This window comes from Salmo salar, chromosome ssa07 (genome assembly GCF_905237065.1).
Source record: "Salmo salar chromosome ssa07, Ssal_v3.1, whole genome shotgun sequence".
In the NCBI taxonomy this organism is placed as follows: domain Eukaryota; kingdom Metazoa; phylum Chordata; class Actinopteri; order Salmoniformes; family Salmonidae; genus Salmo; species Salmo salar.
Window position 1 is genome coordinate 53,075,397 of NC_059448.1, and position 27,528 is coordinate 53,102,924.

The following is a 27,528-nucleotide window of genomic DNA, read 5'->3' on the forward strand; positions in this document are numbered from 1 at the left end:
ACGTGCTTAGACAAACATGGATCACACCCGATTCAGTTCAGTTCTCTGTAAAGGTATTTACAAAACAGAAATAAAATATTCATACTGATAAGTACAGAACATATAAAATAAATAGATGTTTTGTGGAATTAGCACAGACTGTCAGTATGTTTATACCATTACATGTACAGTGTAGAATGGAGATAATTATCTATAATGTTTTTCTCAGCACATGCCCCAAAGTTTAGTCTCTATAATAGAGGAACGCTTGTCACCTCTCAAACAGGGCCAGTTCAATCACTAGGACCAGCTCTCAAGTATTGGCTTTTTCGACACGGTTCCTAATCAACACTAAAAGCAAAATCATTTTGAAAACATAAAAACAAAAACAAACGATTGCATCGACACAGACCGCAAATTGGCTACACAAAGCTTAACATGGCTACCGCAAAGGGAATCTGAACGCTGTTCGCTAGAAGAGTCCGCTGTTTCAGCCTATGCAAAGGTGCCTATAGTATTTCTTTGCAGCCCATACATCATTTCAGATTTTCAAAATGGATAAAATATCAAATCTAGTGCAAACGCATGTTAGAAGCATTGCCTCTATAGCTAATACCGGACAGTCATCCATTCTTCATCGCGCAGTCTTCTAAACTCCAGACTCCATTTAATGCCAACATGGTTCTATTTATTTTTGATTATACTTTTTGTAATGTTTTTTGTGACGTGGATCATAGTTACAGTCTATCAGGTTGCGTGATTATCGTAATGTTAGGTGGAAAAAACAACTAATGGAACTCATAATGAAATATCACACTCGCTCAAATGCGACCAGTTATTTTTCGTATTTGCATTTAATTTATTTCACTAGCAAATGCGAGTGAACTGCTGTCACTTTAGAGCCCACTGAATGTCCATCTTATGTTCGCTAACGTTAGCTTGAAACAATTAGTGTTTACCTTTCCACAGCACACAGAGTCGAAAATAGATGTGTCCATGTGTTTATGTACAGCTGACAGTCGGCAAACTCAGCATCACAACAAACAGGAGGAGGGGCAGACACCGGGTAGCTACGTCCAATAATGAGGTATTCATCTCCATGTCCGTTGACACAAACTCTGTACATGTCTGTGTTTTGCAGCTCGAGAATCGGGATGTTAGATTTACTCATTGGAATTATTTTTTATTAAAATATAAAACAAATACAAAATAAAAAATAAGGCCCTATTCATTTCTGCGTACTTTTAACTCGGATCTCGTACCAGCGTACACGGACAGAAAAGTGCGTAGTTGGTACGCAAAATGCGTGCATGTTGGCAGGTCAGCAAACAACAAGATGCCTGCCTGGCTCGAAGCAGCACTTCACCTGGACATAGGCTCATTTCAAAATAGTTTCCTAGTCCTTACCCCAAGTCAGATCTGAAAGAGGTTTGAGTGATAGAGGAAGGGCTCTCTGATAGGGGTATCCATTTCAGATCTAGAAAAGTGCCTAGGGGTAAGGTTTGATTTGTGAATCAGTATGCCTGTTTAAAAAGGCTGTGTGCCACGTATGGCCATTTTTCTCTCCTTAGTATTGGTCAGTAAGCCCCAACAGCACTGTTTCTTCCTGATCGCTCCTCTCTTTTGGACCCCAGGCCTCTAGCTTCTCCTTGTTAATGTGTTCAACCTTTAAATCTGTGCTGCAGCGGGGACTTGTTTCTCTGTACTTATCCTCTCACAGAGTATCAAGGCACTGTCAGACAGGCAAGGCAGGGAAACGTCCAGGGTTAATCTCAGGGTAAGACTGATAAGAAATCAACGCTGCCCAGGGAGATGCTGACGATACAACAACACATAATGTGCATGCACGCATGAGCGCACGCGCTCGCATACACACATGTACAGGTAGCAGACTATCGCCACCCTGATTTACTATATCTTTAACCAAAGCCCAAAGGAGTGTGTGTGTCCACAGGCGTGGGAGGAAGCTAAAGTAATTCCACTGCCTAAAAATAGTAAAGCACCCTTTGCTGGCTCTAACAGGAAAGAATTGGCAAAGCTGCAGCTGGCTCAAAACAGAGCAGCACGCCTTGCACATACAGAACTAACATCAATAATATGCGTGCTAGTATTTCCTGGTTGAGGATTGACAAGAGATTACTGCTTCTCTTGTTTCTATGAGAAATATTACTGTGGTGGAAATTCCAGATTGTCTGCATAATCAAATAACATTTAGCTCAGACACCCATACATACCCCACAAGACATGTCACCAGGGGTCTCTTCACAGTCCCCAAGACATGCCACCAGGGGTCTCTTCACAGTCCCCAAGACATGCCACCAGGGGTCTCTTCACAGTCCCCAAGACATGGCACCAGGGGTCTCTTCACAGTCCCTGAGACATGCCACCAGGGGTCTCTTCACAGTCCCTGAGACATGCCACCAGGGGTCTCTTCATAGTCCCCAAGACATGCCACCAGGGGTCTCTTCACAGTCCCCGAGACATGCCACCAGCGGTCTCTTCACAGTCCCCAAGTCCAAAACAAATTCACGGCAACATACAGTATTATACAGAGCCATGATCACATGGAACTATCATCCATCTCCATTTACTCAGCAAACAGCAAAATAACCTTTAAAACATGGATTAAACTACCTCTCATGGAACAGAGGGGACTGTGAGGGGATACACACACACACACATACACTTTTAGTTGTATATGGTTGTATTTTAAATGTGTGTGACTGTCCTTGTCTATCAGTGAATCAGTGTTTTGTTACTTGTATTCGTCATGTTTAGTGATTTTTGTGGAACCCAGGAAGAGTAGCTTCTGCCTCTGCTAAAGATAATGGGGATCCTTAGAACCAAATAATTAACAATTAAACACAAATATGTACACATGCACACACACTCAGGCAGACATGCACACACACTCAGGCAGACATGCACACACACACAGGCAGACAAGCACATACACACGTCCCGAGTCCCCCAGGCAGAATATAAACACAACCGTTCCCTGACTCTTGTTTTTCAGAAACGCATCAGAACAGAGTGTATGATCTCAGTATTAGCAGCATACATAATTGTATCTTTGGTGTAGTCATTGATGTTAGAGATACAATAATGTAATTCGTATGGGTACTAGGAGGAATACGAGCATGAACAGTTTGGTTATGTAATGACATCAATGTATACAAAGACATGCACACACAGACACATGCATGTACACACAGACACATGCATGTACACACAGACACATGCACACGTAGACAGACAGATAGACTGTTGACATCTTCCTCTGCGCAATTGTTAGCACTTGTGTAAATAAGCCTGCGGCACCCTGATTCCATTTTAGTTTTCTCCTTTTTGAGAAGTGAAAGAGAATTTCTGTGCAGATGGAGGGACGGGTGATTCATACATTATTTTGCATGAGCTGTTTCTTTTTTTCCCCCTTCCATCTTTACCTGAGTTTGGAGCAACGGAGCACACACACACACACACACACACACACACACACACACAGTACTCACATTCTATGCGTATCTGTTCCATCTCTGACACCTCAGCAATGGACTCCTTCAGATCTTCTAGAAACTTCAGCAGCTCCTCAGCGCTCTGGGCACAAAAGTTGAGCACCTGCTTCTTGTCTGAGCCAAAGGGTGAGATGATGGTGATGCCATGGGGGTAGTCTGAGGAGGAGAGATGAGAAGGAGATCACTTTTTTTTACATAATAGTGTTTGCTAATAAGAAGGATGAAACGATATCGCCAAATGTCTTGCTCATATCGATATCCAATGATATTGGTGCCCACCACTAATAGTTACATATTTCAATAGACCCAGACTGGCTAAAGGCATGTTTACCGAAACGTTGGTCAAATAGATTCATGAACTAGTTTGTGGAGTATTCAAGGATGTAACGGTGCTGGAATTTCTTTTCAGAATACCAAGTATGATGGTTTAAATCACTAAACAGAGATGAGTTCCCCCAAAGCAAAAGAAAGGCTTGATACATCACAGCCAGGTAACTAAAGAATGAACAATTTTCTCACATCTTGAACTGACACAGTAGCAACAAAAAAATATCAGAATGCTTTTTTCTCCTTCCCCAAAGAAGGGAATGAGGCAAAAGAGCCAATAAATTCATTGGGGAAATGAGATTAGTCGCGACTGTTTTCTGTTTTCATTTCTCACTATCCGTGCTCCGGCGCGCCTCGCTCTCCCCTTCGCTCTTTTAAATGGCACTTTGACGATGGAGGCACTGCATCTTTCATGCCCGAGGCGTGAAGAAAATAATATCCCTGTATGATAGATTTCATTTGAAAATATCACCTGCCTGGCTGAATGCAGAGTGGTGGGAGGATCAGCAGGAGAAACTAGATAGGGGGCCGTATCCAAACTCCCCTTTTTCCAATAACCCCGCGCGACCGGGTCTGATTCCATTATCAAAACATATATTTCTTCTCCCTGCCAAATCCCCATGACTATAACTCAATCCTTCTGGGCTGGCTGGCTTTCAATCGCACAACCTGTTTTGATACTGATACATTCTATGCAAATATGTTGGTTTGGCAGTTACATGTATGCATGCATGTATGTATTATGTATGCATGTACTGTATGTATGTAGGTATGCATGTAAAAATGTGCTTAACAAGTCATATAATAAATTGCATGGACTCACTTTGTGTACAATAATAGTGTTTAACGTGATTTTTGAATGACTCAGTTGAACAGTGAATTTCAAACACAGATTCAACCACAAAGATCAGGAAGGGTTTCCAACGGCTCGCAAAGAAGGGCATCTATTGGTAGATCTCCTTTTGAGCATGGTGAAGTTTTTAATCACACTTTGGGTGGTGTATTAATACACCCAGTCACTACAAAGATACAGGCGTCCTTCCTAACTCAGATGTCAGAGTGGAAGGAAACCGTTCAAAGATTTCACCATGAGGTGACTTTAAAACAGTTACATCCAAAATACTAACCTAAATGACAGAGTGAAAAGAAGGAAGTATGAACAGAATAAAAAATATTGAAAAACATGCATCCTGTTTGCAATAAGGCACTAAAGTAAAACTGCAAAGAAATGTACTTTATGTCCGTTATATTTGCTGTAAATCCGACATATCACATCACTGAGTACCACTCTTCATATTTTCAAGCATGGTGGTGACTGCATCATGTTATGGGTATGCTTGTCATAGGCAAGGACTAGGGAGTTTTTTTATATAGAAAAATAAACGGAGTAGAGCTAAGCGCAGGCAAAATCCTAGAGGAGAACCTGGTTCAGTCTGATTTCCAACAGACAATGGGAGACAAATCCACCTTTCAGCATGACAATAACCTGAAACTCAAGGCCAAATATACACTGGAGTTGCTTAACATAGCGATATTGAATGTTCCTGAGTGGCCTAGTTACAGTATTGACTTAAATCGGCTTGAAAATCTATGGCAATACCTGAAAATGGTTGTCTAGCAATGATCAACAACCAATTTGACAGAGCTTGAAGCATTTTGAAAAGTATAATGGGCAAATTTTGTACAATGCAGGTGTGCAAAACTCTTAGAGACTTTCCCAGAAGGTCTCACAGCTGTAATCACTGCCAAAGGGGAATCTTACATGTATTGACTCACGGTTGTGAATAATTATGTAAATTAGATATTTTTGTATATAACTTTCAATACATTTGCAAAAATGTCTAAAAACATGTTTTCACTTTGTCAATATGGGGTATTGTGTGTCGATGGATGAGAAAAGTTTTTGTTTAATCAATTTTGAATTAAGGCTGTAACACAACAAAATGTGAAATAAGTCAAGGGGTACGAATACTTTCTGAAGGTACCGTATGTATGCGTGCATGTATGTATGTGACCCATGTGAGAATCAAACCCATAACCTTGGGGTTGGCTATGTAATATGTTGGTTTAGTAGAGGCTTTTTATCCAAATGAACGGAGTTATGTATAATGTACATAAATCAAGGCTAACACAATGTATTCTGGGTACTCTATGTGACTGGGATTGCTAGCTGTTTTCACAACATTCTCCCGCTCTCTCTCCCTCCCACCGTTTATTTCCCTCCTCTCTTTGCTTCTGTCCTCCTCTATGATAGTGGTGTAAATGTCTCAAAAAGGGATGTACTTTGAAGGATCTACTTGTAGATCAAGATAACATATTTCTGCACGGCTTACTGCTTGTTTCACTTTGAGTTGCCATGGCAACATTGGTTAAGAAAAAGTGTTCGTCCCTCACTCTGTCTCATTCTCCCAGTCTCTCTCTCTCTCCCAGTCTCTCTCTCTCTCTCTCTCTCTCTCTCTCTCTCCCCAGTCGCTCCCAGTCTCTCTCTCTCTCCAAGTCGCTCCCAGTCTCTCTCTCTCTCTCTCCCAGTCACTCCCAGTCTCTCTCTCTCTCCAAGTCGCTCCCAGTCTCTCTCTCTCTCCAAGTCGCTCCCAGTCTCTCTCTCTCTCTCCAAGTCGCTCCCAGTCTCTCTCTCTCTCCAAGTCTCTCTCTCCCACTCGCTCCCAGTCTTTCTCTCTCTCTCCCAGTCGCTCCCAGCCTCTCTCTCTCCTCCAGTCTCTCTCTCTCTCAGTCGCTCCCAGTCTCTCTCTCCCAGTCTCTCTCTCCCAGTCTCTCTCTCCCAGTCTCTCTCTCCCAGTCTCTCTCTCCCAGTCTCTCTCTCCCAGTCTCTCTCTGTCTCCCAGTCTCTCTCTCCCAGTCGCTCCCAGTCTCTCTCTGTCTCCTAGTCTCTCTCTCCCAGTCGCTCCCAGTCTCTCTCTCCCAGTCTCTCTCTCCCAGTCTCTCTCTCCCAGTCTCTCTCTCCCAGTCTTTCTCTCTCTCTCCCAGTCGCTCCCAGTCTTTCTCTCTCTCTCCCAGTCGCTCCCAGTCTCTCTCTCTCTCTCCCAGTCGCTCCCAGTCTCTCTCTCCCAGTCTCTCTCTCCCAGTTGCTCCCAGTCTCTCTCTGTCTCCTAGTCTCTCTCTCCCAGTCGCTCCCAGTCTCTCTCTCCCAGTCTCTCTCTCCCAGTCTCTCTCTCCCAGTCTCTCTCTCCCAGTCTCTCTCTCCGAGTCTCTCTCTCCCAGTCGCTCCCAGTCTTTCTCTCTCTCTCCCAGTCGCTCCCAGTCTTTCTCTCTCTCTCCCAGTCGCTCCCAGTCTCTCTCTCTCTCTCCCAGTCGCTCCCAGTCTCTCTCTCTCCCAGTTTCTCTCTCTCCAAGTCGCTCCCAGTCTCGCTCTCTCTCTCCTAGTCTCTCTCTCTCCCAGTCGCTCCCAGTCTCTCTCTCTCTCCTAGTCTCTCTCTCTCCCAGTCGCTCCCAGTCTCTCTCTCTTTCCTAGTCTCTCTCTCTCCCAGTCGCTCCCAGTCGCTCTCTCTCTCCTAGTCTCTCTCTCTCCCAGTCGCTCCCAGTCTCTCTCTCGCTCCCAGTCTCTCTCTCTCTCTCCCAGTCTCTCTCTCTCTCCTTTGGAGGGTGAGTAGTGATGCTGGTGTTAGGTGACTTACACTCGTTCTCAAACAGTGTGAAGTGCATGCCCAGGAGGCCCAGGGCTTTACAGAAGGTGTAGGCTGCTGAACTCTTCTTCTTCGGACACAGCTTCAGGATCTGAGGGTAAAAAGCCACTTATCTTAAAATAGCTAGGTGAGACAACCACATCACACTCGTAGTAAGTGCATTTTTCCTCAATAAATACGTTTTTAGCAAAGACGGAGACGTCAATCAGAACATCAAAATAAGAACCTATTCAGGATGTCTTCTGTTCCACTTTAAAAACATATTCGTGTGGTTTTATGGACACAGATCAATCCTAATCCTGGACTTAAAGGCATTTTCAATTGAGATTCTCCGTTGAGCTTGCTTTTTATTCCAGGACCAACTGTGACTGGAAAACAGCCCTGAAGAGCATAACACAGGTAGCTTAGAGGTTAGAGAAGTAGCCTAAAGGATGTGGGCAAGCCCCTTCCATCACCCTGTGCTCTTGAGGAAGACACTTAACCTCCAAAAACTGTTCCAGTGGCATGTGTTGTGGGAGCAGAGTAAACCGTGTTTCCATTGTAACAGATGGGCAGCAATTATTATTCTCTTCTATTATTGTCAAAGCCTTTCTCTTCAATCTCAGTCAGCACTGTAGGTGTTATTGTCAGGTTAGGGTTGGGTTTAGGTTATGGTTGGGGTTAAGGTTTCAAGCCATGCTTTCAACAGGCTTTGAAGTTTGCTTCACATTGGTGTTTCCTGTTGAAGGCGCTGGAGAAAAAGCCATTCAAGTCTCAATGTGACCTCCGTGATAAAATGAAGGATAAAAAATCCATCATCGGTCAGAGGATTAACACAGCATATTCATATCATCCTACTAATAACCTTCAGAGAGACAATTTACTACAATATAGCTTTCTCTCTGAGAAAAATCCAGTTTCCAGTGAAAGTGACATAACAGCACTGCAACTTTTTGTATTTTTTCAAGGATGTGTCTGTGAGTGTGTGTGGGGGAAAACAGCTCTGCCTTATGGGTAGAGATATAATGAGGGAAATAATGAGAGAGAGAGAGCTAGAGCGAGAGAGAGAAAGAGAGAGAGAGAGAGAGAGAGAGAGAGAGAGAGAGAGAGAGAGAGAGGAGCTCTCATACAGTATAGAAACACCACAGATAGAGAAAGATGAGAGTATCTTCTCAGCGCTGATACTGCAGGGCCGTGTTGGTAAGCCGCCATATTAAACCAATACATCACCGTGACACATCCACCGCTGCAGACGAGAGTGTTGGAACCTCAAGAATAATGATTAACTTGTAAAGAAGAACCCCCTTACGATTAATTTCACACAGTAAAATAAATATGAAAATTGCAAACTTATCACAGACCCTACTCTCTGAGTAGTCGTGAGAAACAAGGTCTCGCAGGAAACCGCCCTCTTAATTACGTGTAATTGCGTAAACCTCGAGAGTGCGTCCTCATTTTTTTTCACGCTCACAAAATGAGGTTCAGCGATTGAAGTAATTATGACATTCTCTTTGTGCCAAATCAACAGTTTTCCGCCAAGACGTCGCAAGAGGATTTTTTTCTGGCCCGGCAAAGAATAAGCATTTTCAAAACTCCCCTCCTCCCTTCGGGGCACAATTACTTTTCGACGGCAGCGCAGGCAGCAGAGAAACACTTTCATTTTTATTTTCTCTCCCCCAGTTTTTGTTGGAGACAGATTAAGATGAGAACTAGTGGAATTATGGGAGTAGTTTAATACTTCACAGAGATAACATTTGGAGTTGCCCTAATGGTTGTATTAACTATAATAGACATTTAATCTATGATTAACTCCGAGGCCCATTCGATGTGACCTTGACCAAATGAAGGACTGAAGCTTGGACTTCATTACTGACCCCAGTAGTTATTTTCTTTCTCTAGGCTTGAGTTTATAAGTTCACTGCGGACTCCGTTTAACCTACTGTACCATCTATTATTTAATAAATGAGTCATGAAACAAAATAGAAACTAGGGACGAAGTCTTCAGAAAATGGTTCCCTGTTAGAGACTTCCTGGGTATTACATGGCTTGAATATGTGTGGCAGAGAATACAATATTACAAGCTGCTTTATATGACTGTGGGCTACCACACTTCGAGTTGAATACAACCAAGTTGATAGTGAGGTAATCTCCGTATAGTTTGGCAATGTTACTACTGTAGGTCAGGTGACACCACACTTTCCAAAAGCAATTGTGGCGCAAATCAATTAAATCCAAACACATAGACATTTGCAGTACTATAATCCCATAACAATATCCTCCTATAGTCCTCAGAGGGGTGTAGTAAGTTTATCATCCTTTCTGAAGACAAAACTACATATCCCACAATCCTTTGCAGAGTCAGTCCGGTGTCAGGGAGTCTTACCACGATAAGGTCATTGAAGAGGAAGACTTCTCTCTGGTGGGCTGCCTGTTTCTGGGCCTTGTTGACGTCCGTCACCTCAAACAGACGGCTACAGCACACCAATCTTCTGTGGGGAACAGACAGAACCTACAGAGAAAGAGAGAGAGCGAGAGATTGATTTTAGAACAAACTTTATTGGCACAATCCAACTTATTTACATAGCCAATTCAAAGCCAAATCAAAAATACAATACTCTGAAGAGTGAAAGAATAAGAGGGAGGGATAAAAACTTGTTTTGCAGAAAAAGTTTAAGGGAAAGTGGTAATATCACTCCACCACTTTTCATTGGCGTCCTCCATGATCTCACAGATGCACAATGATGCGCTACCTTGTTCTACTGTAGGCTGCAACAAAATTACACCGCTGAGCTATCACTCTCCTGTCAATAACTGCCTCCATAAATCCAAAGGATTCTGCTACACAAGGTCTTATTGATGAATTCTGCTCAGGCACAGATTGGACAGTTATGCCCGTTAAAAATGACCATGAAGACTGCTTCTTAGAACACTTCACATTTTCAGAGATGAAAGATAGGAGAGAATGGACAGACAGAGAACAGAAAGAAGGGATAAACTGATGCCGTTGGCAAGCCAAAGCAGGGGGAGCGAGAGAGACAAAAAGAGAGAGAGGAAGAGGGAGAGAGAAAAAAGAAAGAAAGAAAGAAAGAAAGAAAGAAAGAAAGAAAGAAAGAGAGAGAGAGACAAAAAGAGAGAGAGGAAGAGGGAGAGAGAAAGAAAGAAAGAAAGAGAGAGAGAGAGAGAGAGAGAGAAAGATGAAAGGTGGAGAGAGAGTGTTGTTGATTAAGGGTGTCTTGGCCATGGCCCATCGATCTCTCTGTGCTCCATTGACACCTTTAAAGAAAAGCTCTGATCTTTTAGCCTGCAAGGGGTTTTCTAAAGTACACTGAACCTCACAGACAAGCTTGTTCCTCTTTTTCCCTCTTCGTCTCACACTTGGCTATAGTTACATCTTCCCCCTCTCATTCTCTTTCTGCCCCTCTCTTGCTCTCTCGTTCTCTTTCCTCTTATAGTGGAAGAAAAAAACGAGCAACACAATAAATAGAGAGTGATGAACTGAAACGGTGAGTGATGTTTGGAGTAACAGTTCAAGTGACTTTTTGGGCAAACCGACCAAATTCACATAGAAATGTGAGTTATAGATCTGTCCTTCTCATTGAAAGCAAGTATAAGAAGCGGTAGATCTGTTTTATGTGCACTATTTCTATGCTTCCCGTACTTCAGTTTAGTTTTTGCGTCTTTTAATTTCGGTTTTGTGCACCAGCTTCAAACAGCTGAAAATACAATATTTTGGGTTATGGAAAATATATTTCACAGCGGTTTAGATGGTACAATGATTCTCTACACTATACATTCTTATTCTTTCACATAAATGGAAATTAGGCAAACTATTAGAATTTTAGCAACCAGGAAATGGCAATGTTTGCATGGTGCATATTTAAAGGTGCAGTCTATAACTAAAATGTTTGGTCAAAAGTGTTGAACTTGTTTGGATATTCAGTTAACTGCCAAAATAATGGAAACACTTGAGTAAATGAGGGATACAAAGTATATTGAAAGCAGGTGCTTCCACAGACCTCTGGTTCCTTAGTTAATTAAGCAATTAGCATCCCATCATGCTTAGGGTCATGTATAAAAATGCTGGGCAGGCCATTATTTTGGTTACCATGGCTACACCACATAGGATGACAATGCCCCCATCCACAGGGCACGAGTGTTCACTGAATGGTTTGATGAGCATGAAAACGATGTGAACCATATGCCATGGCTGTCTCAGTCACCAGAGCTCAACCCAATGGAACATTTATGGGAGATTCTGGAGCGGCACCTGAGACAGTGTTTTCCACCAGCATCCACAAAACACCAAATGATGGAATTTCTCGTGGAAGAATAGTGTTGCATCCCTCCAATAGAGTTCCAGACACTTGTAGAATCTATGACAAGGTGCATTGAAGCTGTTCTGGCTCGTGGTGGCCCAATGCCCTATTAAGACACTTTATGTGGGTTATTTTATTTGGCAGTTATCTGAATATTTCAGACTGCACCGTAGAATTATTGTTCTATTTCATCATTCTTTGTCTATTGTATTTCCTTGCCTAATTGTTTTCTATTTTTGAATTTCATATGATATAACATGTCACAACAGAATCTAACTTGAAATGATGAAATACAGTGCCTTCAGAAAGTATTCCTACCCCTTGACTTATTCCACATTTTGTTGTGTTACAGCCTGAATTCAAAATGGATTAGATTTTTTTATATATATAGAATTCTCACCCATCTACACTCAATACCCCATAATGACAAAGTGAAAACATGTTTAGCAATTGTTTTGCCAATTTATTGAAAACGAAATATAGAAATATCTCACATACATAAGTATTCACACCCCCGAGTCAATATTTTGTAGAAGCACCTTTGGCAGCGATTACAGCTGTGAATCTATCCGGGCAAGTCTCTAAGAGCTTTTCACACATGGATTGTGTAACATTGGCCCATTATTCTTTTCAAAATTCTTCAAGCTCTGTCAAATTGGTTGTTGATCATTACTAGACAACCATTGTCAGGTCTTGCCATAGATTTTCAAGTAGATTTAAGTCAAAACTGTAACTCGGCCACTCAGGAACATTCCCTGTCTTCTTGGTAAGCAACTCCAGTGTAGATTTGGCCTTGTGTTTTAGGTTATTGTCCTGCTGAAAGGTGAATTCCTCTCCTAGTGTCTGGTGGAAAGCAGACTGATCCAGGTATTGACGGTGATTAACTCCATTCAGTTTTTTTTTTATCCTGAAAAACTCTCCAGTCCTTGAAGATTAAAAGAATACCCATAACATGATGCAGCCACCACTATGCTTTAAAACATGGAGAGTGTTACTCAGTAATGTGTTGTGTTGTATTGGATTTGCCCCAAACATAACACTTTGTATTCAAGTGAATTGCTTTACCAAATGTTTTGCAGTATTACTTTAGTGCCTTGTTGCAAACAGGATGCATGTTTTTGAATATTTGTATTCCGTACAGGCTGCCTTCTTTTCACTCTGTCAATTAGCTTAGTTGTCACGGGCGTCGTAAGGAGTGGACCAAAATGCAGCAGGTATTTGATCATCTTCTTATTTATTGAAGGAAAAAACACTTAAACAAAACAAACGACGAAAACAGTCCCGTAAGGTGCACAGACTATACAGGAAACAACCACCCACAAAACACAAGTGAAACAAACCCCAACTAAATATGGCCTCCAATTAGAGGCAACGACAACCAGCTTTCTCTAATTGGAGGTCCTACCGAAAACCCAACCTAGAAATAGAAAAACTAGATAAACACATAGAAATAGAAAATGTAGAACATAAACCAAAAAACCCGAACCACACAAAACAAACACCCCCTGCCACGCCCTGACCAAACTACAATAACAAATAACCCCTTTTTCTGGTCAGGACGTGACATTAGTATTGTGGAGTAACTACAATGTTGTGGTTTTGTTCCTCTCCGGCAATTGAGTTATGAAGGACGCCTTTATCTTTGTAGTGACTGGGTGTATTGATACACCATCCAAAGTGTAATTAATAACTTCACCATGCTCAAAGGGATATTCAATGTCTGCTTTTATTTTATTTGTACCCATCTACCAATAGGTACCCTTCTTTGCGAGGCATTGGACAACTTCCCTGGTCTTTGTGGTTGAATCTGTGTTTGAAATTCACTGCTTGACTGAGGGACCTTACAGATACTTGTATGTGTGAGGTACAGAGATGAGAAGTCATTCAAAAAACATGTTACACACTATTATTGCACACAGAGTGATTCCATGCAACTTATTATGTGACTTGTTAAGCAAATGTTTACTCCTGAACATATTTAGAATTGCATTAACAAATGGGGTTGAATACTTTCATTTTTTCATTTTTAATTAATAATAAAACATAATTCCACTTTGACATTATGGGGTATTGTGTGTTGGCCAGTGACAAAACATCTCACTTTAATCCATCTTAAATTCAGGCTGTAACACAAGAGAATGTGGAAAAAGTCAAGGCGTGTGAATACTTTCTTAAGGCACTGTACCTTAAATAAAAATTTATATTATTCATCAAATGTACAGACTGACTCCCAGAAGGGCAGATTTAAGGCTCTAATAGCTGCTAGTATAGAGACACTCATTGGAGTTATAAGGGTTATGCTAGGTCTCTTCACAAAATAATAATAACTGTGTATCCCCTCAGGATGTCACGTTCATTGTACAGAGCTTACCAAGGCGCAACACCATAGAGAACCAAGGGCTCTGTATGGTCAGGGCGTGACAGTAACCCCCCAAAGGTGCGGACTCCGGCCGCAAAACCTAAAACCAAATGGGGAGGGTAGGGGGGGTGACGAGTGTTGGTGGAGGCTCCGGTGCGGGTCGCCGCCCCCGCCCAGACCCCGGATCCGGCCATGGCGCCGGGCTGAATGCCGTGCCTGGACTGGGCATCGGCGCAGAGGAAGGCTCTGGCCTTGGAGCTGGGTTGGACGCCGTGCCTGGACTGGGCACCGGCGCAGAGGAGGGCTCCGGCCATGGAGCTGGGTTGGCCGCCGTGCCTGGACTGGGCACCGGCGCAGTGGAAGGCTCCGACCTTGGAGCGGGACTGGACGCCGTGCATGGACTGGGGAGGCGCACTGGAGGCCTGATGCGTGTTGCAGAACACACCTACATAACATCTCTCTCCTCTCTCTCTCTCCCAACTTCTCCATTGCCTCCCTGACGGTCTCTGGCTCTTCAGGACGAGTGTGGGGATCTGGCACAGGACGTACCGGACTGGGGAGGCGCACTGGAGGCCAGATGCGTGAAGTCGGCACAGGTTTCACCGGACTGATGACACGCTCCTCCAAACGCCTGCGTTACCGCATACTCCTAGCTAAACCCTTTCTCCGGTATCCTTCCTCACACTGTTCCATCGACTCCCAGGCGGGCTCTGGCACTCCCTGCTGCTCAGTTGACCTCCCCTCGTGCCCCCCCCCCCCAATTTATTTATTTTTTATTGGGGTTTCTGTGGCCGCGACCCCCGGACGTCGTCACTGTCCTTCCTACGTCCTCTGCGACTCCCGCCAAGGAAGGGTCTCATGTCCTCCCATGATCTCCTCCCATGTCCAAAACTCCTTTACTTCATGAACACGCTGCTTGGTCCTTGTGTGGTGGGACATTCTGTCACATTCGTCGTACAGAGCGGACCAAGGCGCAGCGTGATTTGAGTTCCACATCTTTTATTACTGTGAAACTTAAACAAAACAATAAACAAACTACTACAAACGTGAAAGCCGTAGTGCACAAAACACTAACACAAACAATATCCCACAATGCAGGTGGGAACAGGGACTCCTTAAGTATGATCCCCAATTAGAGACAACGATAATCAGCTGCCTCTAATTGGGAACCATACTCAAACCCAAACATAAAAATATAATTGACTAGAACACCCCCTAGTCACGCCCTGACCTACAACACCATAGAGAACCAAGGGCTCTCTATGGTCAGGGTGTGACACAGGAGTACATGAGAATTAACTGGAGATGACGCTAGTGTAATTCAGTTCCCTTACTGCTCCTAGGATTAACAGTACAGCTGCACATAGGGTCCAATACAAAAACTATAAGACTGTCCACTGGGGGCCGTGGAAAGGGCGACTGCTTGAAAAAAAAAACGTGGGCAGGAAAGAAAGACAGAGAGAGACAGAGAGCGAGAGAGAGAGATGGAGGGAGAGAGGAGCGATAACGGAGAGAGGAAAATGTGAGCAATGAAGGAGTGAAAAAAGAGAGTGAAAGAGAGTGGGTGAGTTAAGGTGAACTACATAGGGTTCTGTCACGTCCACACAGTGGCCAGTATCAATACAGAGACAGGTGAACTACATGGGGTTCAGTCACGTCCACACAGTGGCCAGTATCAATACAGAGACAGGTGAACTACATGGGGTTCAGTCACGTCCACACAGTGGCCAGTATCAATACAGAGACAGGTGAACTACATGGGGTTCAGTCACGTCCACACAGCGGCCAGTATCAATACAGAGACAGGTGAACTACATGGGGTTCTGTCACGTCCACACAGTGGCCAGTATCAATACAGAGACAGGTGAACTACATGGGGTTCTGTCACGTCCACACAGTGGTCAGTATCAATAGACAGGTGAACTACATGGGGTTCTGTCACGTCCACACAGTGGCCAGTATCAATACAGAGACAGGTGAACTACATGGGGTTCTGTCACGTCCACACAGTGGTCAGTATCAATACAGAGACAGGTGAACTACATGGGGTTCTGTCACGTCCACACAGTGGTCAGTATCAATACAGAGAGAGTCTCTCCATGATTTGGGCCTTTCTTATTTAGGCATATAACACAGCAAAATGGAACCTTCTGGAAATGATCCAAATACCTTCTCCCTCCCCCTCTCACCTCTCTCTCCATCTTCCCTAAATCCCTCCCTCATGACCCAAATACCTTCTCCTTCCCCCTCTCACCTCTCTCTCCATCTTCCCTAAATCCCTCCCACATGACCCAAATACCTTCTCCTTCCCCCTCTCACCTCTCTCCATCTTCCCTAAATCCCTCCCTCATGACCCAAATACCTTCTCCTTCCCCCTCTCACCTCTCTCCATCTTCCCTAAATCCCTCCCTCATGACCCAAATACCTTCTCCTTCCCCCTCTCACCTCTCTCTCCATCTTCCCTAAATCCCTCCCCTCATGACCCAAATACCTTCTCCTTCCCCCTCTCACCTCTCTCTCCATCTTCCCTAAATCCCTCCCTCATGACCCAAATACCTTCTCCTTCCCCCTCTCACCTCTCGCTCCATCTTCCCTAAATCCCTCCCTCATGACCCAAATACCTTCTCCTTCCCCCTCTCACCTCTCTCTCCATCTTCCCTAAATCCCTCCCACATGACCCAAATACCTTCTCCTTCCCCCTCTCACCTCTCTCTCCTATCTTCCCTAAATCCCTCCCTCATGACCCAAATACCTTCTCCTTCCCCCTCTCACCTCTCTCTCCATCTTCCCTAAATCCCTCCCACATGACCCAAATACCTTCTCCTTCCCCCTCTCACCTCTCTCTCCATCTTCCCTAAATCCCTCCCTCATGACCCAAATACCTTCTCCTTCCCCCTCTCACCTCTCTCTCCATCTTCCCTAAATCCCTCCCTCATGACCCAAATACCTTCTCCTTCCCCTCTCTCACCTCTCTCTCCATCTTCCCTACATCCCTCTTTTTTCTCTTCCTAGGTGTTTTATTCTCTTGCTTCACCCCCTCACTATTTTTCTCCCCTAACTCTCTCCTCGTTCTCTTCTATTTTTCTCCCCTCTCTCCTCGTTCTCTTCTATTTTTCTCTCTGATACCTCTCCCTCTCTCGCTCTCTTTCGCTTTCTTGCTCTCTCTCCCCCTCTCTTGCGCTCTCTCTCATTTCTCTCCATGTCCCTGCAAGCTAACACAGAGCCTCCTGCCTAGCTCCTTAAACCGTAAGCATAGCTATCTTCTCATTATGGCGATGGGGGAAACATGCAAGGCAGTCACACTGTTCATAGAAGGCAGTCATTAGCCGGGATGCTACGCTAATGATGCTATGCTCATTCTCCCTTTAGCCTACTCGTAGTAGAAAAAGTATATGAAACTGCACAGTGGGTGGAAGCTTGTTGATTGCTTGTGTCATTATCACCTGCGCTGCAATACTGTTGAAGTAGTATGAACTGCACAGTACTGTGGAGTCCTGTTGAGGTAGTATGAACTATATAGTACTGTACAGTACTGTTGAAGTACTATGAACTGTATAGTACTGTATAGTACTGTGGACTACTGTTGAGGTAGTATGAACTGTATAGTACTGTGGAGTACTGTTGAGGTAGTATGAACCATATAGTACTGTTGAGTATTCTTGAGGTAGTATGAACTGTATGGTAGTGTATACTACTGTAGAGTACTGTTGAGGTAGTATGAACCATATAGTACTGTATAGTACTGTGGAGTACTGTTGAGGTAGTATGAATTGTATAGTACTGTGGAGTCCTGTTGCTGCAGTATGAACTGAACATTACGGTAGTTTGATCATTTAATCATTTTCAGCTAAGATACTGTAAAAGAAGACACCGTTTCAAAGTCCTTCAGTCTTTCTCATTAGCGTTGTTAGCGAACACTGTTACTACCTTTCCTCAGCACTGTCAGCAGAGCCCATTAGCCATTTTACTCATTAGCATCTCCACCATTAGCAAAGACTCATTATCAGGACTGAAATCACTAACTCAGGTCATTACTCAATCTATCTATATTAGTCAGCTACTTGCAACAGGAGTCTTTAAGCTTTTTAGGTAAGATTGGTGCGGTGAATACACATGTTTAGTTTGATAAAATCGTATTTATTTATCCAGAAAGTCCCATTGAGGTCAAGAGACCTCTTTTACAAGGGAGACCAGACAGAGGTCAGTGTAACGGTTTAGTTGAACAATGTTTGGTGTAACAGAGTAATATATACTGTATCTTCAGTGTAACAAAAACATTCTGTGGTCCATGTGAGAATCAAACCCACAACCTTGATTTCATAAGCATGCTGACCACACCACTCGCATTGCAAAATAAATGTAAACATACATGTTATTCAATTATTGCACCCACACGGCTCGCGCCCGCCAACAAGTGTCTACATTGCCAAGTGCTAAAATAGAAGTCAGTTCTATTTGTGACACTGAACGTGGTGAAAGTCCTGCCTCTTCCATCTACACATTGGTTTATAGAAGCAGATACCCACGTTCCATCGCCTCATTGGTTATAGCCACATGGGTGATTGAAAGATGAACTGAGTTCGGTTGGTTGTCGTGGTAACTATGAAAGTTAGATGCCAATTGCCATATAAAGTCCAAAGAAGAAAAAGCCTGGAAGGAGGAGAGATGACTAGAAACGATTCGGTTGACTGTTTTATGTGTGAATTAATTCTCGGAGTAGAGGACCTTGTGCATTTCAGGTAAAATAACAACTCAACGTTTATATCTCTGGACAAATTAGCTAGAAATAGCAAGCTAGCTAAATAGGACATATTAGCTAGCAACTGCAAGCTAGCTAGCTAAATTGCCATAAATGTTTAATGCTTTTCGACCTGTTAATATAATTGGTTCAGAGTTTGATTTGATATTTCAACCTGCGTGTCGTGATCGCGTTTGGTGTGGGTGGAAAAAAATCTATTTGCGCACGACGGCGCACGCACGCGGCCGGTTTGGGTACGGTGTAACCATCTGAGCCTACGGGAAAACGACATGACTCCGCCATTGGAAATGATGTAATGGGTTTTAACTCCTCCATTGTACTTGATTGATGAATTAAGGTCACTGTTTAGTAAGGAACTCCCCTCACCTGGTTGTCTAGGTCTTCATTGAAAGGAAGAAACAGAAACCAGCAGACACTAGGCCCTCCATGGACTGAGTTTGACACCCTTGGGCTAACTTATTGCACTGGGTATGTTCTCAAACTAAATCAACCTTGCTCTTGAGTGACAAAAACAGCTCAAACACGTCTTATTGTTTTCAGATGTATTGTATGTGTCTGTCAATGATAAATTACAAGCTATAAGATGACTGAGTGGCTTCTGTCACCAAGTAAACATTGATGGATCGGTCTTACAGTGTGTGTGTGTGTGTGTGTGTGTGTGTGTGTGTGTGTGTGTGTGTGTGTGTGTGTGTGTGTGTGTGTGTGTGTGTGTGTGCATTTGTGTGTGTGTGCATCTGTGTGTGCACACATGGCTACATGGGGATCTGTGCAGGTGATTGAAAGACCGCTCGTGCCTGTCAATGCAATACAATTCCACTCCGATGCGCTCTGCAGAGATTGAGAGAACAGTGCACATTGCAACGCATACGGAAGACACTCTGATCCAACTCTGATCGGAGTAATTGTTTGACATTGAGATTCTTATGTGATTTATTTGAGTTGTCCATTCAGACAACAGAAATGTATATTCTGATTGTCCCCCCCCAAAAAAAATGTCACTAGTCCCGAACAAGCGTTAATGTCAAGCCCTGGTGTTCTGTCGTGGAAAAGATTATGTTATAATGCTTGTATTGTATTATAATGGTTGTAATATTCGACAGAATAGACTATTCTGTTAACTATTGTGTGTGTGTTCTACTGAGGATGGGCCTCTATGAGATAACACTGACAGAGGAGATTTACGATGTCTTTGGGTAATAAAACCTAAAGAGCATTCCAGAGGACATGAGCTAATGGTTCTGTTCTATACCGTACCAGGGACAGATGGTTGCAGTTTGGAGTAGGAGGACCAGACACTGGTCTATACAATGAAAACTGTTGACACAGCAGTTGCTGTCTGCTATGTTTTATAGATATCTTTCATACAAAACTTAACCTTGTGACCCATTCTATGTATCTGTGGTTCGTCATGTATGTTGAGAGGGGTGTATCTTGGCTATAAAAGATCTTTGTACTTTTGTGTAATCACTTTCAATGGTTCATTAGAGATAGTGCATCATTGAAAGTCAAGTGCTTTTGCAAAGCTCTTAATTATTAAAGATGTAGTTTAAGTATAACTCTGACTGGTGTGTGAAGTTTGTAACTCTCCTCATGTGGTAATGCAGAAATTAGCCACCACAGTCCTTACTGTCTTCATGCCAACAATGGACTGCTCCACCTTGGTGACGTAGGTGACGTGGTCTTCATTGGAGCGCAGCTCTCTCTGTTGGATCCTCTCATAGATGCCCACCACCATGTCTCTGGGGATGTCAGCTCCATCATCCACACCTAGACACACACACACACCATGGGTTAGTCCCCTCATAGATGCCCACCACCATGTCTCTGGGGATGTCAGCTCCATCATCCACACCTAGACACACACACACACACACACACACACACAACACACACACACAAACCATGTTCTAGAAACAGTGGCAATGTTTGAGGCCCAAACACACGCATGCAATCCCAAATACACAGACATTCACAATGAGGCCCAATGACAGAAGCCTGTAAACTACTGTAAACTATTTTAAGCTACTGTAAACTACTGTAAACTATTGTAAACTACTGTAAGCTACTGTAAGCTACTGTAAACTATTGTAAACTACCGTAAACTACTATAAACTATTGTAAACTACTGTAAGCTACTGTAAGCTACTGTAAACTATTGTAAACTACTGTAAACTACCGTAAACTACTGTAAACTACTGTAAGCTACTGTAAGCTACTGTAAACAACGAAACTACTGTAAGCTACTGTAAGCTACAGCACCACATCACATACATATACATGCATGTAGAAACAGCCCAGGCCATGACGCATTCAGTAGTCTTTCTATGGTGTGTGTATGTGTGGGTTCGGCGTGTGGGTGTGTGTGCATGCGTGATTTTGAGTCTGTGCGTGTTTATTGTGTGTATGTGTGTGTGTGTATTCACCTCAGTGGAGCTTTGAGACAAGAGAGTTGAATGGTGAATGATCTGTGTTCTGTGGTGGAAGAGCCATGCTGTGTGTACACTGACCCACTCTTCCTGTTCCAAGGCCAGGGAATGTGTCAGAGCCACAGGGAGACCCCTCCCTCCCACACACACACACACACACACACACACACACACACACACACACACACACCACGATGGGCACAGCGCACCAAACACACACACACTACGCTGGGCACAGCGCACCAAACACACACTCAGTCCCTATCATAGAGCACAACCAAACACACACTCAGTCCCTATCACAGAGCACAACCAAACACACACACTCAGTCCCTATCATAGAGCACAACCAAACACACACACTCAGTCCTTGTCATAGAGCACAACCAAACACACACACTCAGTCCCTATCATAGAGCACAACCAAACACACACACTCAGTCCCGATCACAGAGCACGATCAAACACACACACTCAGTCCCTATCATAGAGCACAACCAAACACACACACTCAGTGCCGATCACAGAGCACGATCAAACACACACACACTCATATCTCAGTCAGGATCACAGAGCACAAACACACTCATTCAAAGCACACCATCAAACACACACATACAGCGCCTCGACATCAACTCTCAACACACACACACACACACACACACACACACACACACACACACACACACACACACACACACACACACACACACACACACACACACACACACACACACACACACACACACACACACACACACACACACACAAACACACACACAACCCCACACACACACATACATTATATTAAAATAATGAGAAAAGCAAATGTTAAATTAGTAAATTGCAAAAAAACCCTCCTCTTGATGTTGTCTCCAGCCTCTAGGTCATCAGGCTGCTGATTATCCCTCACACCTGTTACCATCGTCTCGCGCACCTGCGCCTCATGACACTCACATGGACTCCATCACCTCCTTGATTATCTTCCCTATATCTGTCACTCCCCTTGGTTCTTTCCTCAGGTGTTATTGACTCTGTTTTCATGTCGGTGCGTTGCTTGTGGTTCGTGGTTTTTGTTTATTTATTAAAACTCTCACTCCCTGAACTTGCTTCCCGACTCAGCGCACTCGTTACAGATGTTATGAAACATCCTGCGCCTGGGGAGAACATATCAACTGGGGACTGGGGGGAACATATCAACTGGAGACTGGGGGGAACATATCAACTGGGGACTGGGGGAGAACATATCAACTGGGGACTGGGGGAATATATCAACTGGGGACTGGGGAGAACATATCAACTGGGGACTGGGGGGAACATATCAACTGGGGACTGGGGGGAACATATCAACTGGGGACTGGGGGAATATATCAACTGGGGACTGGGGAGAACATATCAACTGGGGACTGGGGGGAACATATCAACTGGGGACTGGGGGGAACATATCAACTGGGGACTGGGGGGAATATATCAACTGGGGACTGGGGGGAACATATCAACTGGGGACTGGGGAGAACATATCAACTGGGGACAGGGGGGAATATATCAACTAGGGACTGGGGGAATATATCAACAGGGGACTGGGGAGAACATATCAACTGGGGACTGGGGGGAACATATCAACTGGGGACTGGGGGGAATATATCAACTGGGGACTGGGGGGAACATATCAACTGGGGACTGGGGGGAACATATCAACTGGGGACTGTGGGGGAATATATCAACTGGGGACTGGGGGGAATATATAAACTAGGGACTGGGGGGGGATATATCAACTGGGGACTGGGGGGGAATATATCAACTGGGGACTGGGGGGAACATATCAACTGGGGACTGGGGGGAACATATCAACTGGGGACTGGGGAGGAACATATCAACTGGGGACTGGGGGAAAATATAAACTGGGGACTGGGGGAACATATCAACTGGGGACTGGGGGAACATATCAACTGGGGACTGGGGGCATATCAACTGGGGACTAGGGGGGAACATATCAACTAGGGACTGGGGGGAACATATCAACTGGGGACTGGGGGGGACATATCAACTGGGGACTGGGGGGAATATATCAACTGGGGACTGGGGGAACATATCAACTGGGGACTGGGGGAACATATCAACTAGGGACTGGGGGGAACATAGCAACTGGGGACTGGGGGGACATATCAACTGGGGACTGGGGGAATATATCAACTGGGTACTGGGGGAACATATCAACTGGGGACTGGGGGAACATATCAACTGGGGACTGGGGGGAATATATCAACTGGGGACTGGGGGGAATATATCAACTGGGGACTGGGGGGTATATCAACTAGGGACTGGGGGGAACATATCAACTGGGGACTGGGGGACAAATATCAACTGGGGACTGTGGGGAACATATCAACTGGGGACTGGGGGGAACATATCAACTGGGGACTGGGGGAACATATCAACTGGGGACTGGGGGGAACATATCAACTGGGGACTGGGGGGAACATATCAACTGGGGACTGGGGAGAACATATCAACTGGGGACTGGGGGAGAACATATCAACTGGGGACTGGGGGGAACATATCAACTGGAGACTGGGGGGAACATATCAACTGGGGACTGGGGGAGAACATATCAACCGGGGACTGGGGGGAATATATCAACTGGGGACTGGGGAGAACATATCAACTGGGGACTGGGGGGAACATATCAACTGGGGACTGGGGGGAATATATCAACTGGGGACTGGGGGGAATATATCAACTGGGGACTGGGGGAGAACATATCAACTGGGGACTGGGGGGAACATATCAACTGGGGACTGGGGGAACATATCAACTGGGGACTGGGGGGAATATATCAACTGGGGACTGGGGGGAACATATCAACTGGGGACTGGGGAGAACATATCAACTGGGGACAGGGGGGAATATATCAACTAGGGACTGGGGGGAATATATCAACTGGGGACTGGGGAGAACATATCAACTGGGGACTGGGGGGAACATATCAACTGGGGACTGGGGGAATATATCAACTGGGGACTGGGGGGAACATATCAACTGGGGACTGGGGGAACATATCAACTGGGGACTGTGGGGGAATATATCAACTGGGGACTGGGGGGAACATATAAACTAGGGACTGGGGGGGATATATCAACTGGGGACTGGGGGGGAATATATCAACTGGGGACTGGGGGGAACATATCAACTGGGGACTGGGGGGAACATATCAACTGGGGACTGGGGGAGGAACATATCAACTGGGGACTGGGGGGAAAATATCAACTGGGGACTGGGGGGAACATATCAATTCGGGACTGGGGGAACATATCAACTGGGGACTGGGGGGACATATCAACTGGGGACTAGGGGGGAACATATCAACTAGGGACTGGGGGAACATATCAACTGGGGACTGGGGGGACAATATCAACTGGGGACTGGGGGAATATATCAACTGGGGACTGGGGGAACATATCAACTGGGGACTGGGGAGAACATATCAACTGGGGACTGGGGGGAACATATCAACTGGGGACTGGGGAGAACATATCAACTAGGGACTGGGGAGAACATATCAACTGGGGACTGGGGGGAACATATCAACTGGGGACTGGGGGGAATATATCAACTGGGGACTGGGGAGAACATATTAACCGGGGACTGGGGGAATATATCAACTGGGGACTGGGGGTAACATATCAACTGGGGACTGTGGGGAACATATCAACTGGGGACTGGGGGGAATATATCAACTGGGGACTGGGGAGAACATATCAACTAGGGACTGGGGGAATATATCAACTGGGGACTGTGGGGAACATATCAACTGGGGACTGGGGGGAACATATCAACTGGGGACTGGGGGAAAATATCAACTGGGGACTGGGGCGGAACATATCAACTGGGGACTAGGGGGAACATATCAACTGAGGACTGGGGAGAACATATCAACTAGGGACTGGGGGGAATATATCAACTGGGGACTGGGGGAACATATCAACTGGGGACTGGGGGTACATATCAACTGGGGACTGGGGGACATATCAACTGGGGACTGGGGAGAACATATCAACTAGGGACTGGGGAGAACATATCAACTGGGGACTGGGGGTGACATATCAACTGGGGACTGGGGGGAATATATCAACTGGGGACTGGGGGAACATATCAACTGGGGAATGCGGGGAACATATGAACTGGGGACTCGGGGGACATATCAACTGGGGACTGGAGGGAATATATCAACTAGGGACTGGGGGTAATATATCAACTGGGGACTGGGGGAACATATCAACTGGGGACTGGGGGGAACATATCAACTGGGGACTGGCGGAACATATCAACTGGGGACTGGGGGGACATATCAACTGGGGACTGGGGGAATATATCAACTGGGGACTGGGGGAATATATCAACTGGGGACTGGGGGAACATATCAACTGGGGACTGGGGAGAACATATCAACTGGGGACTGGGGGAACATATCAACTGGGGACTGGGGGGACATATCAACTGGGGACTGGGGGACATATCAACTGGGGACTGGGGAGAACATATCAACTAGGGACTGGGGGGAATATATCAACTGGGGACTGGGGGGGACATATCAACTGGGGACTGGGGGGAATATATCAACTGGGGACTGGGGGGAACATATCAACTGGGGAATGGGGGAATATATCAACTAGGGACTGGGGGAATATATCAACTGGGGACTGGGGGGAACATATCAACTGGGGACTGGGGGAACATATCAACTGGGGACTGGGGGGAACATATCAACTGGGGACTGGGGGGACATATCAACTGGGGACTGGGGGAATATATCAACTGGGGACTGGGGGAATATATCAACTGGGGACTGGGGGAACATATCAACTGGGGACTGGGGGGGCATATCAACTGGGGACTGTGGGGAACATATCAACTGGGGACTGTGGGGAACATATCAACTGGGGACTGGGGGAACATATCAACTGGGGACTATGGGGAACATATCAACTGAGGGACTGTGGGGAACATATCAACTGGGGACTGGGGGGAACATATACATTTGGGACTGGGGGAACATATCAACTAGGGACTGGGGGGAACATATCAACTGGGGACTGTGGGGAACATATCAACTGGGGACTGGGGGGACACATATCAACTGGGGACTGGGGGAACATATCAATTCGGGACTGGGGGAACATATCAACTAGGGACTGGGGGAACATATCAACTGGGGACTGGGGGGGGACATATCAACTGGGGACTGGGGGAACATATCAACTGGGGACTGGGGGACACATATCAACTGGGGACTGGGGGGAACATATCAACTGGGGACTGGGGGTTACATATCAACTGGGGACTGTGGGGAACATATCAACAGGGGACTGTGGGGAACATATCAACAGGGGACTGGGGGGACATATCAACTGGGGCCTGGGGGACATATCAACAGGGGACTGGGGGGAACATATCAACTGGGGACTGTGGGGAACATATCAACTGGGGACTGGGGGGAACATATCAACAGGGAACTGGGGGAATATATCAACTGGGGACTGGGGGGACATATCAACAGGGGACTGGGGAGAACATATCAACTGGGGACTGTAGGGAACATATCAACAGGGGACTGTGGGGGACATATCAACTGGGGCCTGGGGGGACATATCAACAGGGGACTGGGGAGAACATATCAACTGGGGACTGGGGGGGACATATCAACTGGGGACTGTAGGGAACATATCAACAGGGGACTGGGGGGGACATATCAACTGGGGGCTGGGGAGAACATATCAACTGGGGACTGTAGGGAACATATCAACAGGGGACTATGGGGGACATATCAACTGGGGACTGGGGAGAACATATCAACTGGGGACTGTAGGGAACATATCAACAGGGGACTGGGGGGACATATCAACTGGGGACTGGGGGGAACATATCAACTGGGGACTGTGGGGAACATATCAACTGGGGACTGTGGGGAACCTATCAACAGGGGACTGGGGGGACATATCAACTGGGGACTGGGGGGGACATATCAACAGGGGACTGGGGAGAACATATCAACTGGGGACTGTAGGGAACATATCAACAGGGGACTGGGGGGGACATATCAACTGGGGACTGGGGAGAACATATCAACCGGGGACTGTGGGGAAGATATCAACAGGGGACTGGGGGACATATCAACTGGGGACTGGGGGGCATATCAACAGGGGACTGGGGAGAACATATCAACTGGG

At 45.4% G+C, this 27,528-nt stretch overlaps 1 protein-coding gene across 3 annotated transcripts in view; it reads right to left on the reverse strand.

Annotated features, from left to right (window-relative positions):
- The window catches only part of LOC106609634 (IQ motif and SEC7 domain-containing protein 3-like), a 183,470-nt gene that overhangs the window by 16,237 nt on the left and 139,705 nt on the right, over positions 1-27,528 (reverse strand). For all 3 annotated transcript variants that reach the window (XM_045722253.1, XM_045722255.1, XM_045722254.1), the window contains 4 exons: positions 20,503-20,642; positions 9,825-9,950; positions 7,454-7,553; positions 3,492-3,650 (listed from right to left, as the gene is read on the reverse strand). In XM_045722253.1, the coding sequence (XP_045578209.1) occupies positions 3,492-3,650; positions 7,454-7,553; positions 9,825-9,950; positions 20,503-20,642 (525 nt within the window). The remainder of the gene's footprint in view (positions 1-3,491; positions 3,651-7,453; positions 7,554-9,824; positions 9,951-20,502; positions 20,643-27,528) is intronic.